The sequence below is a fragment of the Eretmochelys imbricata genome, chromosome 7 (assembly GCF_965152235.1).
Source record: "Eretmochelys imbricata isolate rEreImb1 chromosome 7, rEreImb1.hap1, whole genome shotgun sequence".
In the NCBI taxonomy this organism is placed as follows: domain Eukaryota; kingdom Metazoa; phylum Chordata; order Testudines; family Cheloniidae; genus Eretmochelys; species Eretmochelys imbricata.
Window position 1 is genome coordinate 126,112,252 of NC_135578.1, and position 15,012 is coordinate 126,127,263.

At 44.0% G+C, this 15,012-nt stretch overlaps 1 protein-coding gene across 4 annotated transcripts in view; it reads left to right on the forward strand.

The window, feature by feature from the left end:
* Nucleotides 1–15,012, forward strand: part of ALDH18A1 (aldehyde dehydrogenase 18 family member A1) — a 124,384-nt gene that overhangs the window by 38,575 nt on the left and 70,797 nt on the right. For all 4 annotated transcript variants that reach the window (XM_077823400.1, XM_077823399.1, XM_077823402.1 and 1 more), the window contains exons 3-4: nucleotides 12,809–13,032; nucleotides 14,784–14,933. In XM_077823400.1, coding sequence (XP_077679526.1) covers nucleotides 12,809–13,032; nucleotides 14,784–14,933 — 374 coding nt within the window. The remainder of the gene's footprint in view (nucleotides 1–12,808; nucleotides 13,033–14,783; nucleotides 14,934–15,012) is intronic.

Genomic DNA, 15,012 nt, shown 5'->3' on the forward strand with positions numbered 1-15,012 from the left:
TTTGTCTGTCCCCAACAGTTCAGAATGGTGACCCTAACAATGACAGTTCCGTGCCTGGATCCAGGAGATTCATGATTTCCCGCCCCTCAACTTTCAGGATGCTTTTTTTCACATTGCCATTCATCCCTCGCACAAATAATTCATACATTTTGTGGCATGCAGGAACCACTACCAGTATCACATTTTGCACTTTGCCCATTCCACTGCCCTGGACTCTTCTTCTGCATACTTACCCAAGAGAGATTCACCATAGTATCCAACCTTTGTTTTGACAATTCAGCAGAGCCCACAAACCATAGCAAGGGCTTGCCTACAACTTCTGGGCCATATGGCCCACGCTAGATTAGCAAGACTAGATTCTGGGTGTCTTCAGGCTTGGTTGAGAGCTGTCTACATCCCAAACAAACACAATCTATCCAAGCTGGTGTCCGTACCTTGGAAAGTCCTTGATTTTCTAAACTGGTGGCAGAACCCACAAAATGTGCATGTGGAAGTTCCACTCCTATAGCCTCCTACAAGAATTATCACCACAGACACCTCCCTGATAGGTTGGAGTGCACATTCCCAGAGCCTCACAGCTCAGGGCAAATTGACTTCTCAGGAGGTGATTCTCCATATCAACATACTGGCGCTCAGAGCACTTTTACACTTGCCAGTACTTCCTACTCTTCAAAAATGGCTACCCAATCAGATAATGCTGGACAACAAGGCAGCAATGTATTATGCCAATTGACGAAGAGGAGCAAGATCACTGTTCTTATGCACAAAATCTATATAAAACTATGGAACAGGTGCTTATTACATCGCATACACACTTCAGCGATGTGTCTGCCAGTCTACAGAACACTGTGGCAGATTCCCTTAGCAGACATTTGTGCATCGACCATGAATGGGAGCTGAACAATGAGGTATCCCAGAAGATGTCTTACCAGGAGTCATCCAGAGATGGATCTCTGTGACACTATCCAATATGAAGCACAGGTGATTCTGCCCAAGGGGAGGGTGCAGCTACCACTCAATGAGAAATACCTTACTAATGACTTGGCCTCGCATCCTGCTATATGCTTTTCCCTCAATGCCTTTACAGCTTGAGTTCAAAAACATACAGGAAAAAAAGAGAAACTAGTACTCCTCCTTGTAGCGCCATCCTGTCTGAGATGTGTGGATCCCAGAGCTGGTTTGCATGTCTCTGCATTCTCCTCTCTGCCTTCCCCTGATGCCAGCTCTCCTTACCCAGGAGTCAGGATCAGTCACCACCCCAGTCTCTTGGCGCTTCACCTCCAAGGCATAGCTACTTGATGAGTCTCTGTCATAGAGCAGGTCTGCTCCCCACTTCTGTCCTGTCAAAGAGCCAGCTCCACAGTGGGACCTCAGCTTAGTTCTCAGTGCTCTAAGGAAACCCTCATTTAAGCCAAGGGGGAGTTCCTTTCTTCATTTGTCCCTCAAGACTTCATTCCTCGTAGCCAGTACCTCAGCCAGAAGAGTACGAGAGCCTGGAGTCTTGATGGCTGATCCATTGTACATGGTGTTCTACATTCTTAAAGCAATACACACCCTCGCTTCCTTTCTAAAGTTTTTTCTGAGGCTTGGTCTACACTGGGGACTGGATTGATCTAAGTTATGCAACTTCAGCTACGTGAATAACGTAGCTGAAGTCGACGTACTTAGACCTACTCACTGCGGTGTCTTCACTGCAGTGAGTCAACTGCTGCTACTCCCCCATTGACTCCGCCTGCACCTCTCGCAGCGGTGGAGTACAGGAGTCGACGGGAGAGCGCTTGGGGGGTCAATTTATCGCATCTAAACTAGATGCAATAAATCGACCCCCGCTGGATCAATTGCTGCCTGCCAATGTGGCGGGTAGTGTAGACGTACCCTGAGTTCCACATTAATCAGAAAGTTCATCTACTGGTGTTTTACCGACAAGTCTTGCTTTGAGAGAAGAAGCAAGCCTCCATACGCTGTATGTTAAGAGCGCTAGCCTTTCTTGATGGGACTAGGCCCTTTCAGGCTTCCCCTAGACTCTTCATCTCCATTGTAGAATGAATGAGGGGGCATCCGATCTACACCCGAAGACTGTCCAGAAGGGTTGCAGGATGTATCTTGTCCTCCTATGAAACCTCATGGGTTCATCCCCTCTGAGGGTAACTGTTCACTTCATTAGGACTCAGTCTATCTCTGTAGCCCTCCTTAAAAATTTACCTATTTCAGACATTTTCAGGGCAGCCACTTGGTCTTTTGCCATACACTTTTTACCAGCATTATGCTCTGATGCCTGCTTCCAGAGCTGACATGACTTTTGGTGATGCCATCCTGTGATCCATACTGAATCCACTTCCTCAGCATTCTCTCCATGATGTAGGTACTGCTTGGGAGTCTTGTTACGTGGAGCACCCATAGTATTTGCAGAGGGAGAGGTTATTTATCTTGTACAGTAACTTGAATTATTCACGATATGTCCCTACAGATGCTCCAGTATGCTCTGCCTCAGAGTTGTATTGGACTTTCATGGTTGAATCATAGAATCATAGAATATCAGGGTTGGAAGGGACCCCTGAAGGTCATCTAGTCCAACCCCCTGTTCGAAGCAGGACCAATTCCCAGTTAAATCATCCCAGCCAGGGCTTTGTCAAGCCTGACCTTAAAAACCTCTAAGGAAGGAGATTCTACCACCTCCCTAGGTAACGCATTCCAGTGTTTCACCACCCTCTTAGTGAAAAAGTTTTTCCTAATATCCAATCTAAACCTCCCCCACTGCAACTTGAGACCATTACTCCTCGTTCTGTCATCTGCTACCATTGAGAACAGTCTAGAGCCATCCTCTTTGGAACCCCCTTTCAGGTAGTTGAAAGCAGCTATCAAATCCCCCCTCATTCTTCTCTTCTGCAGGCTAAACAATCCCAGTTCCCTCAGTCTCTCCTCATAACTCATGTGTTCCAGACCCCTAATCATTTTTGTTGCCCTTCGCTGGACTCTCTCCAATTTATCCACATCCTTCTTGTAGTGTGGGGCCCAAAACTGGACACAGTACTCCAGATAAGGCCTCACCAATGTTGAATAGAGGGGAACGATCACGTCCCTCGATCTGCTCGCTATGCCTCTACTTATACATCCCAAAATGCCATTGGCCTTCTTGGCAACAAGGGCACACTGCTGACTCATATCCAGGTTCTCGTCCACTGTCACCCCTAGGTCCTTTTCCGCAGAACTGCTGCCTAGCCATTCGGTCCCTAGTCTGTAGCGGTGCATTGGATTCTTCCGTCCTAAGTGCAGGACCCTGCACTTATCCTTATTGAACCTCATCAGATTTCTTTTGGCCCAATCCTCCAATTTGTCTAGGTCCTTCTGTATCCTATCCCTCCCCTCCAGCGTATCTACCACTCCTCCCAGTTTAGTATCATCCGCAAATTTGCTGAGAGTGCAATCCACACCATCCTCCAGATCATTTATGAAGATATTGAACAAAACCGGCCCCAGGACCGACCCTTGGGGCACTCCACTTGATACTGGCTGCCAACTAGACATGGAGCCATTGATCACTACCCGTTGAGCCCGACAATCTAGCCAGCTTTCTACCCACCTTATAGTGCATTCATGCAGCCCATGCTTCCTTAACTTGCTGACAAGAATACTGTGGGAGACCGTGTCAAAAGCTTTGCTAAAGTCAAGAAACAATACATCCACTGCTTTCCCTTCATCCACAGAACCAGTAATCTCATGATAAAAGGCGATTAGATTAGTCAGGCATGACCTTCCCTTGGTGAATCCATGCTGGCTGTTCCTGATCACTTTCCTCTCATGCAAGTACTTCAAGATTGATTCTTTGAGGACCTGCTCCATGATTTTTCCAGGGACTGAGGTGAGGCTGACTGGCCTGTAGTTCCCAGGATCCTCCTTCTTCCCTTTTTTAAAGATTGGCACTACATTAGCCTTTTTCCAGTCATCCAGGACTTCCCCGGTTCGCCACGAGTTTTCAAAGATAATGGCCAATGGCTCTGCAATCACAGCCGCCAATTCCGTCAGCACTCTCGGATGCAACTCGTCCGGCCCCATGGACTTGTGCACGTCCAGCTTTTCTAAATAGTCCCTAACCACCTCTATCTCCACATAGGGCTGGCCATCTCTTCCCCATTTTGTGATGCCCAGTGCAGCAGTCTGGGAGCTGACCTTGTTAGTGAAAACAGAGGCAAAAAAGGCATTGAGTACATTAGCTTTTTCCACATCCTCTGTCACTAGGTTGCCTCCCTCATTCAGTAAGGGGCCCACACTTTCCTTGGCTTTCTTCTTGTTGCCAACATACCTGAAAAAACCCTTGTTGTTACTCTTGACATCTCTCGCTAGCTGCAGCTCCAGGTGCGATTTGGCCCTCCTGATTTCATTCCTACATGCCCGAGCAATATTTTTATACTCTTCCCTGGTCATATGTCCAACCTTCCACTTCTTGTAAGCTTCTTTTTTATGTTTAAGATCCGCTAGGATTTCACCATTAAGCCAAGCTGGTCGCCTGCCATATTTACTATTCTTTCGACTCATTGGGATGGTTTGTCCCTGTAACCTCAACAGGGATTCCTTGAAATACAGCCAGCTCTCCTGGACTCCTTTCCCCTTCAAGTTAGTCCCCCAGGGGATCCTGGCCATCCGTTCCCTGAGGGAGTCGAAGTCTGCTTTCCTGAAGTCCAGGGTCCGTATCCTGCTGCTTACCTTTCTTCCCTGCGTCAGGATCCTGAACTCAACCAACTCATGGTCACTGCCTCCCAGATTCCCATCCACTTTTGCTTCCCCCACTAATTCTACCCGGTTTGTGAGCAGCAGGTCAAGAAAAGCGCCCCCCCTAGTTGGCTCCTCTAGCACTTGCGCCAGGAAATTGTCCCCTACGCTTTCCAAAAACTTCCTGGATTGTCTATGCACCGCAGTATTGCTCTCCCAGCAGATATCAGGAAAATTAAAGTCACCCATGAGAATCAGGGCATGCGATCTAGTAGCTTCCGTGAGCTGCCGGAAGAAAGCCTCATCTACCTCATCCCCCTGGTCCGGTGGTCTATAGCAGACTCCCACCACTACATCACTCTTGTTGCACACACTTCTAAACTTAATCCAGAGACACTCAGGTTTTTCTACAGTTTCGTACCGGAGCTCTGAGCAGTCATACTGCTCCCTTACATACAGTGCTACTCCCCCACCTTTTCTGCCCTGCCTGTCCTTCCTGAACAGTTTATAACCATCCATGACAGTACTCCAGTCATGTGAGTTATCCCACCAAGTCTCTGTGATTCCAATCACGTCATAGTTCCTTGACATCACCAGGACCTCCAGTTCTCCCTGCTTGTTTCCAAGGCTTTGTTTCCAAGGCTTTGAGAAGGAACTTGAGTTGTGAAGGGTCCACCCCTCCTTGTATACCCTTGTACCACAGCATGAGACTGCCTAAGTGCAGGCGTGGACCTGCAGACATTGCTGACTAAAATCTTTCATCAAGAGTTCATGGGGGGTGCACACATCCTGATGTGGAGCACCCATAGACACACACAGATCTGGAACTCAAGTTATTGTACAAGGTAAATAACCTGTCCTTCTACTTGAGGGATGGGAATTGATTGCAGTGAGGCAGTTTGAACCCCTAACTAAAAATGGGTATTGGAGGGTGTGAGGCCCAAATTTACTTGGAGCGAAGATCAAAATTCTTCTTAGAAACTTGGACACCTGGAAGTAAGTCCAGAGGTAGTGGCTAGAGATATTAAGCCATTTACTCTATCGGTCACAGTTCTATTGTGGACCAGATCAGTTGACTGATACTTCCAAGATGTAGTCCTTCAATTTTCACAGAATCCACCAACCTCAGAAAGGGGAGAAAGCATGGAGTGCTGGCTCCCTCTACTGCTAACCACTGCATGCATGCTGTGGTTAACTGCTTACTCCAACACAGACCAGTCACAACACTCCAACTCCTTGAGGTCACTTGAGCGTGTGTGAGGCATTTGAGACTGCATACTGATGGTTTTGAAGAAAACTTGAGACATCAGTGCTCAGTAGCCTTGTCAACTAGAGCCTGCTGAGTCAACAGGGGTGGGATGAATACTTGGTCTGTGTGTGAGTAGTGCTTCCCCCCTCACCCAAGTCTTTCAGGTATGAACAATTAATATCTAAAATGGTAGCTTATCCTCAACTGCCCTCACTTCTTGTCTGTTGCGGCTCCGCTGACTCCAGTAGTGCAAAATTAAATGTAGTGCATATATTTAAAGTGCTAAAACTCTCTAATAGTTACTGTGCCAGGGCAACACCTCCTGGCTGCTCTGGGAATTAGCGCCTTCCAAGTCTGATGCCCCCTTCTGCTACTCATTCGTGCATCCTGCCATCTCTCTCTGCAGCTCAGAATGCTCTCTCTTCATGACTTGGCCCTCCAGCCAGGTTACTATAGTCTTCACCTTCCAGGGTATTAAAGTCCCATTGGACAGTGATCCCAGTCCATGCCGCTTCCCCCTGTGACTGGTAGGGGAACCTGGGCTGGCCCTCTACTCTGGGTTCCAGTTCAGGGACACTCTCTGATTAGCAACTGTGGTCTGTTTCCTCTCAGACCCTGTTGCTCTTTCCCTGGACTCCTTTCTGCATCTTCTGCTTCCCCCTTTGCTGGGTTTAGCAGCCAAGACTCCCTCCTGCCAGGGAGTGGCTGCAGGCTACTTTAACTCTGTAGCCCCAAACATACCTTTCTTCTCCTAGGGAGTGACTGCTGCCAACTTCCTGGCTTTATATCAGCCCCACTTGTGTGTTCTTTTCTGGGTCCATCTTCAATTGGCCTTTCAATCGTTGACTCTCCCCCAGGTGCAGCTTTTTCAGCAAACTAACCTAATTTAATCTGCTCTGCCTTATGTGGGGTGAACACCCCATCAACTTTACCCATAGAAATGCTGTGAATTATCCCTTAACAGCACTGACCTAAAGAGGAGCTAACATTGCCCAACTGCCAGTATTCAATGTTTGACTGAATATCAGAAACGTCTCTTATATTCTAGCAGCAGGCTGGACATAAAAGCTGCAGTGAGTGCCTCTCCTGCAGTGCTGCTGGTCCTGTTCAACAGGGCATATTTGGAAGGCAAGGAAGATGCTGAGAGAGTTTTTCACCTGGTACAATTTGATGGAAGAGCTACTTAGATGCCCATACCAATTTCCCCCTGTATGCAGTGAGAATCCCTGAAACTAATTGGAATTACAGGAGGAATGTGTGGATGGTTCAAAGCCCCACATCATCAGAAATGTGCTTCAGTGGTGTAACCTCTGACCTAACTTTCTTCCCTGTGCTGGCCAGGACACAATCAGAATAGATAAGTTTGCATAGGGATAGAGGAGCTAGGTGAGCCGTTCACGCTTTGCCTGAAATCCTCAGAGTTCTCTACTGCAATCAAAAAATGCTGCTTTCTTCTCAGAGAGCGAAACTGCTTGGGAATACTTCAGACTAGATACTGATTGACATAACTGATACAACAACAAGGGCTCCCTGATGTTCTCAGGACCGGCCTAGAGGGTTAGCCAAGAAGGTCTGTATTTGTCTTGTACAGTGCTGAGAACACTGTCAGCTTTTACCTGCTTCAGCCCTTCCTGGCTTATGTTGTGTGGTATGCAGTGTCATTCTGTTACCCTGAAAATCAACGAAATTGGGCAGGGGAGTGGAACCCCACTCAATCCTTTATCTGTCTTTTTGTATAGAGGGCTAATAACCTTTGAAAGAGAGCCCCAACAAGATACAGGTACAGTTGGGTATTCTTTCTCTTCTTTCCCAAGTAAGAAGCAGAATATGTAGAGGACCATGCAGCATTTTTCTATGCAGCCTTCTAGAATAATTAACTCACTAAGATGGTCTGGGAGTCTATGGTGATGGAGAAATGCATTTAACTATGGCCTTGAGAAATTATTAATTAAGCTTCTCTTATCTCCTGTAGTAAGATTTTCTGACCCATCCTTTCCTCCAGACAGAGAGAAAGTGAATCCAAAATATCCATTTAATTTGAAATTGGATGACTTATTGTGTGAAACACTGAAACTGCCACATTTTGCCCCTTTGATTTTCTTGCAATCATTTCAAGTTTGATCAGGAGACCACACTCAATTTCCTGACTCTTGGGAAAAGGGCTACTGGATCTTTAAGGATTAGACAAGTTGCCATAATCACTGTTGTACCACTTAAACCAGCAGTTTTCAAACTTCATTGCACTGCTGTCCCCTTCTGACAACAAAAATTAATACATGTCCTCAGGAGCGGGGACGGAAGCCTGGGCCCGCCCAAGCCCTGCCACCCCGGGGGGGGGCGATAGCCAAAGTTTGAGCCCCACCACTTTGGGGTAGGGGTGCAAAGCCAAAGCCCAAGGAGTATTCAGCCCCAGGTATGGGGCCTGTAACATGAGCCCTGCTGCCCAGGGCTGAAGCCCTCAGGGTTTGGCTTCAGCCCCGGGTGGCAGGGCTTGGGCTTTGGTTCCAGACCCCAGCAAGTCTAACACCAGCTCTGGTGACCCAATTAAAATGGGGTTCTGACCCACCTTGGGGTCTCGATCCACAGTTTAAGGACCCCTGACTTGACCTTATGATGGCACTTTCAGCACGAAGCTAGAAGGCATTGCATCAGGTTCATTACTAACTTAGAGGGAAGAATGCTCACCATTCCTGCAGTGCCTTTGTTTGTTCCTTAGACTTATCCAAAGTTTGATTCCAGTTACTACAGTTTAGGACGGGGTGGGCAAACTATGGCCTGCGGGTTGGATCTGGCCTGTGAGCCGTTTTAAGCCAGTCTGCAAGCTGGACCACGTGGTTCAGCCCCGCTCCGGGCAGGGTGCTGGGTTGGGGTTTTAAAAAAATTTTTTGAAATTGACAACCTATGTTACGGATTATTATATTATATAATATATAATTTATATTAAAATTTAAATTGCATATAACAATAATATTAACCAGTACATGTTTGCTGCCAAGTGTTAAAGAAAGTCAAACTGCTCAACTGGAGGAGGTCACTGGCTAAACACCTGAAACCAGAGTTTGCTGAAGTGCTAAACCAGCCTTTGACAGCACTAGCCTCTTCTGCAAGTGCAGAGAGAATATTTTTTTAATTTCATTTTATTCAGCTAGTTCAGCTCAATGATTAGTTCAATAAGAAACCAATTAGTAGCTGGAAAAGCTTGTTTTCCTCTTCCCATCTATGAATAAAAATAAGGTGTGAGGATGAGATTTGTTAGTTCTAAAATCTTGAAGGACATGGCAAACTGAAACAATCAGTTCAATTTACTAACTACAATGAATACTTCCTTTATTTCATAAATCAGTTAGTTTTAAATGCAAAACATTTTGATGAACTTTTCTTATATATCCATAAAGTAGTTTTAGTTAATTAAAAAAAAAAAATACTGTTTTTGTGCATTTTTAGTTGATTTAAATTTCCTTCTGAATAGAACTTTACACAAATCACAAGTAAAACATTAATCATCTAGTAAATATGAAATGCATAATTCACCATTTTCTAACATAATAAATTAGGGCTGTCAAGTGATTAAAAATTAATTGCAATTAATCGCGTGATTAAAAAAATTAATCGCGATGTTAAACAATAGAGTACCATTTATTTAAACATTTTTGGATGTTTTCTACATTTTCAAATATACTGATTTCAGTTACAACACAGAATACAAAGTGTACAGTGTTTACTTTATATTTATTTTGTATTACAAGTGTTTGCACTGTAAGAAACAAAAGAAATAGTATTTTTCAATTCACCTAATACAAGTACTGTAGTGCGATCTCTTTATCATGAAAGCTGAACCTACAAATGTAGATATATGTACAAAAAACCCTGCATTCAAAAACAAAACAATGTAAAAGAGCCTACAAGTTTTTAGAGCCTACAAGTCCAATCAGTCCTACTTCTTGTTCAGCCAATTGCTCAGACAAACAAGTTTGTTTACATTTCCAGCTTCTAGTTTACAGTGTCACCTGAAAGTGAGAACAGGCGTTTGCATAGCACTGCTGTAGCCAGTGTCACGAGATATGTATGTGCTAGATGTGCTAAAGATTCACATGTCCCTTCACGCTTCAACCATTCCAGAGGACATGCTTCCATGCTGATGACAGGTTCTGCTTGATAACAATCCAAGGCAGTGCGGACCGACGCATGTTCATTTTTATTATCTGAGTCCGATGCTATCAGCAGAAGACTGATTTTCTTTTTTGGTGGTTCGGATTCTGTAGTTTCCACATCGGAGTGTTGCTCTTTTAAGACTTTTGAAAGCATGCTCCACACCTCATCCTTCTCAGATTTTGGAAGGCACTTCAGATTCTTAAATCTTGGGTCGAGTGCTATAGCTATCTTCAGATATTTTACGTTGGTAACTTCTTTGCATTTTGTCAAATTTGCAGTGAAAGTGTTCTTAAAACAAGCAATATGTGCTGGGTTATCATCCGAGACTGCTATAACATAAAATATATGGCAGAAGGTGAGTAAAACAGAGCAGGAGACATACAATTCTCCCCCAAGAAGTTCAGTCATAAATTTAATTAACACATTTTTTTTAATGAGCGTCATCAGCATGGAAGTGTGTTGTCTGGAACGATGGCTGAAGCATGGAGAGCTGGACCAGCTCTAGGCACCAGCAAACCAGGCACGTGCTTGGGGCAGCACATGTCCAAGGGTGGCATTCCGGCCACCTTTTTTTTTCTTTTTCTTGCTCAGGCAGCATTCCGGCGCTTGGGGCGGCAAAAAACCTAGGGCCGGCCCTGATGAAGAGGCATATGAATCTTTAGCATGTCTGGCACATATATATCTTGTGACACAGGCTACAACAGTGCCATGCGAATGCCTGTTCTCGCTTTCAGCTGACGTAATTAAGAAGGTTTCAGAGTAACAGCCGTGTTAATCTGTATTCGCAAAAAGAAAAGGAGTACTTGTGGCACCTTAGAGACTAACCAATTTATTTGAGCATAAGCTTTCGTGAGCTACAGCTCACTTCATCGGATGCATCCGATGAAGTGAGCTGTAGCTCACGAAAGCTTATGCTCAAATAAATTGGTTAGTCTCTTAGGTGCCACAAGTACTCCTTTTCTTTTTGTAATTAAGAAGTGGGCAGCATTATCTCCGGTAAATGTAAACAAACTTGTCTAAGCAATTCTCTAAACAAGAAGTAGGACTGAGTGGACTTGTAGGCTCTAAAATTTTACATTGTTTTGTTTTTGAGTGAAGTTATGTAACAAAAGAAGCTACATTTGTAAGTTGCGCTTTCATGATAAAGAGATTGCACTACAGTGCTTGTATGAGGTGAATTGAAAAATACTATTTCTTTTGTTTATAATTTTTACTGTGCAAATTTTTGTAATAAAAAATATAAATTGAGCACTGTACACTTCGTATTCTGTGTTGCAACAGAAATTGATATATTTGAAAATGTAGAAACATGCAAAAATATTTAATAAATTTCAGTTGGTATTCTATTGTTTAACAGTGCGATTAATCGTGATTATTTTTTTTAATTATTAATTTTTGAGTTAACTGCGATTAATCGACAGCCCTGTAATAAATATAAAAATTAAGAAGATAAGTTTTGCTATTTAATTGCTTTAATAAATATGTATAAATCTAGTTTATCCACCTGGTTAGCAAAAAACAGTACCAAATTTAGTGCAAAGGCTATATTTAGTTGCAAATAAATGTATTTTAATGATTATCAACCAATGAGAATCAGTGTTTCTTTAGGAAACTAAAAAGGACAAATATGAAACATTAAAATTAATTACTTTAATTGCTTTGATTAAATCAGTCCACCCTGCCACATAGGATATGGGACAACCAGTTGCCAATGTTCAATTTGCAGCATCTGTCAAAGAAACTAATAGAACATTAGGAAAGGGATTGATAATAAAACAGTAAATATCATAATGCCACTATAAAATTCATGTTTTGCTGACACCTTGAATATGGTGTGCAGTTCTGGTTGCCCCATCTCAAAAAAAGATATATTGGATATGGAAAAGGTACAGAGAAGGGCAACAAAAATGATTGTGGGTATAGAACAGCTTTCATATGAGCAGAGATTAAAAAGACTGGGCCTATTCAGCTTGGAAAAGAGATGGCTAGGGGGTGCATGATAGAGGTCTATAAAATTGTGAATGGTATGAAGAAAGTGAATAAAGAAATGTTTTATTTACCCCTTCACAGCACAAGAACTAGGGGGTCACCAAATAAAATTAATGAGCAGCAGGTTTAAAACAGCAAAAGAAAGTACTTCACACAGTGCACAGTCAACCTGTGGAACTCATTGCCAAGGGATGTTCTGAAGGCGAAAAGTATAACTGGATTAAAAAAAGAACTAGATAAGTGATGGAGGATAAGTCCATCAATGGCTATTACACAAGATGGTCAGAAATGCAACCCCAATGCTCTGGGTGTCCCTAAGCCTCTCACTTCCAGATGTTGGGACTGGACGATTGCCCCTGTTCTTTTCATTCCCTCTGAAGCACCTGGCGTTGGCCACTGTTGGAAGACAGGATACTGGGCTAAATGGACCATTGGTCTGACCCAGTATGGGTCTTATACACTGCCCCAGCAATGGCTTGCATTCCTTCTTTCTCAGTCTCTTGGAAACTGGATACATTCCAGGAGCTTGGAAGTCAGAATATTGAGTGCACATTGTGGGATTTTAGGTTCAAGATGGGGTAATCTTGACAGATAAGGGGTTGGGGGAGGTCTGAACTAAGTGTTCAAAGTTGTGGGCTCAACATTTAGGAGTGTGGGATCTCTCCCTCTCTTTCATGTGGTGGTTGTTTGTTTTTTGTTTTTTAACCACAGATTTGCCTGTCCATAACCTGGTGTTAAGGAACGAATCTATCCGTTGCTGGAGCAACATCCCATTTATCACCATTCCCCTCAGTCGTACACATGGCAAGTCATTCGCACATCGCAGTGAGCTGAAACATGCTAAAAGGATTGTGGTGAAGCTGGGTAGTGCTGTTGTGACTCGAGGAGATGAGTGTGGATTGGCTCTTGGGCGGTTGGCATCTATTGTTGAGCAGGTAACTTTATGGCTAAAAAACCCAGTGCTCTTGCAAACTGGCTAGTCAATGTCTCCTTAAAGTTTGTATATTAAAACTTAGCAGGAGACTTTAACTGCAGCTTTTATCATCATGTGGCAAAACTGAGCTGTATGCAGAGGGGGAAGATGTAGTGAGGGAGACATGTGGCCTAATATACGTAGAGTGGTGCAAGAGGAGAACCTGCAGTATGCAGAAATAAATGTAGTGGGAGTTCCTGCCTTCAGCTGGAGGAGGAAGGGCCATCAGGGAATGGGAGAGAACATTTTGTCCTGGGATGAAGTTGGACGTGAGTATCTCTTGTTGCCACTTCTTTTGTTGAAAAATACCTGTGGAGTATAATCCCAGTGAGTAATGTTCTATCAGGGCTTCACTGCTGATGTTTAAATTGCTCTGTCTGACACCTGGATTACACAGTAACTTGCACTTGATACATATGAATGTATAATAATTGAGTTAAATAAAACTTATCCATATCCGGTTAAAATTCTGGTTAAAAAACTCTGCCAGTTGGCATCTAGTGAGTTGGTCCTACTTCTGCTACATTGATAACTCTTATCCTAACGGGCAGTCTTCCCAGAATGCTGCAGTGCTTTGTGAATCCATCCCCTTTCTCAGTGCCTCACCCACTTGGCTTTTCGTTCTAGTGACATGAGTTTAGTTAACATCTTCCCCTCCAAAAAGCTTAGCGTTAAAATGCAGTTACTTGGATTTATGTTGGGGATGCTTATGAAGATTGTGGAAGATTCCCATGGTCTGTTGGGAAAAGACTTGAGTAGGGTTTCTCCCCAGTGGCCTGTGCGATACTTCTCCTTGCCCATGAGCAGATGTGATATACTGGGTAACCCCACAAACCAGTATGAGAGAAATGTTCCCCCAAGGTAATCTTAGCAAAAGGAAGGTAATAAGATAGACCCAAGAGGCAATTGGGTAGGAAGGCAGCACTGACATTTCAGTATCTGTACTAGAGTTCATGTACCAGTGAGGAGTAATGTCTTCTGTGTCCCTGGGATATGTGCATGTTTACCTTTGGAAAAGCCTCTGAAGGCCTCTTTTATTTTAGATGCACCAGGAATGGATGGGATCCATATAGTAATTTGCTTGTGTTGCCTGAAATGAAACAGAAACCTAGCTGTAGAGGGACGGATCTAGTGTATACTTGATAGGTGTGTACAAAACCTTGTTGCATCAATGAAGTATATGGTACTTGATTTGTGAAAGGAACTACGAAGCCAGGTGCTGGGAGGTGGAGGGGGCAAAGCATGAAGTGTTTGCATGGTATAAGAGAAGACCGATTCTCTACATCTCAGATGTAGCATTGCTGTTTAAATATGAGCTGTGGGCATGGCTGGTCGATGATAAGTCTGGCAATAGGATATGGGCTGCTCGCCTCTAGACTCTGCTTAAAATCACACCAGCTTTGATGGTGGACAAACTGGCTGCCACCTGATGCCTGTCCTATGGCTTGATTGGTCCAGGTGCTTACATTAGAAAAATTGCTACCATGATGGGGTCAAGTATAGCAAGGGCCATACAGGTTCTCTCCTAAGAGCGGGGCATCTTACATTGTTACTTCCTTACTGTATATGTTCTTTGGATAAGCAGAAGACTTCAGTCTCCAGGAATTGATGAGGCACAAAATGCTCTTAAAATGTACAAAGAGGAAGAATGGAATCAGTAAGCTAGTAACTTTCCTGCTCTAGGGCCTGATCTTTGATTCTCCACACCTGTAGGTGTCAATGCTGCAGAATCAGGGTCGGGAAATGATGATAGTCACCAGTGGTGCTGTGGCTTTTGGAAAACAGCGATTGCGCCATGAGATCCTGCTTTCTCAAAGTGTGAGGCAGGCCCTGCATTCAGGACAGAACCAGCTAAAGGACATGGTGAGTGGCTGAGGTAGACATCTGCTCTTCTATTAGATGTTGGGCTGAGTCGGCTTATATCCCTTCCTGTCAATTGGCT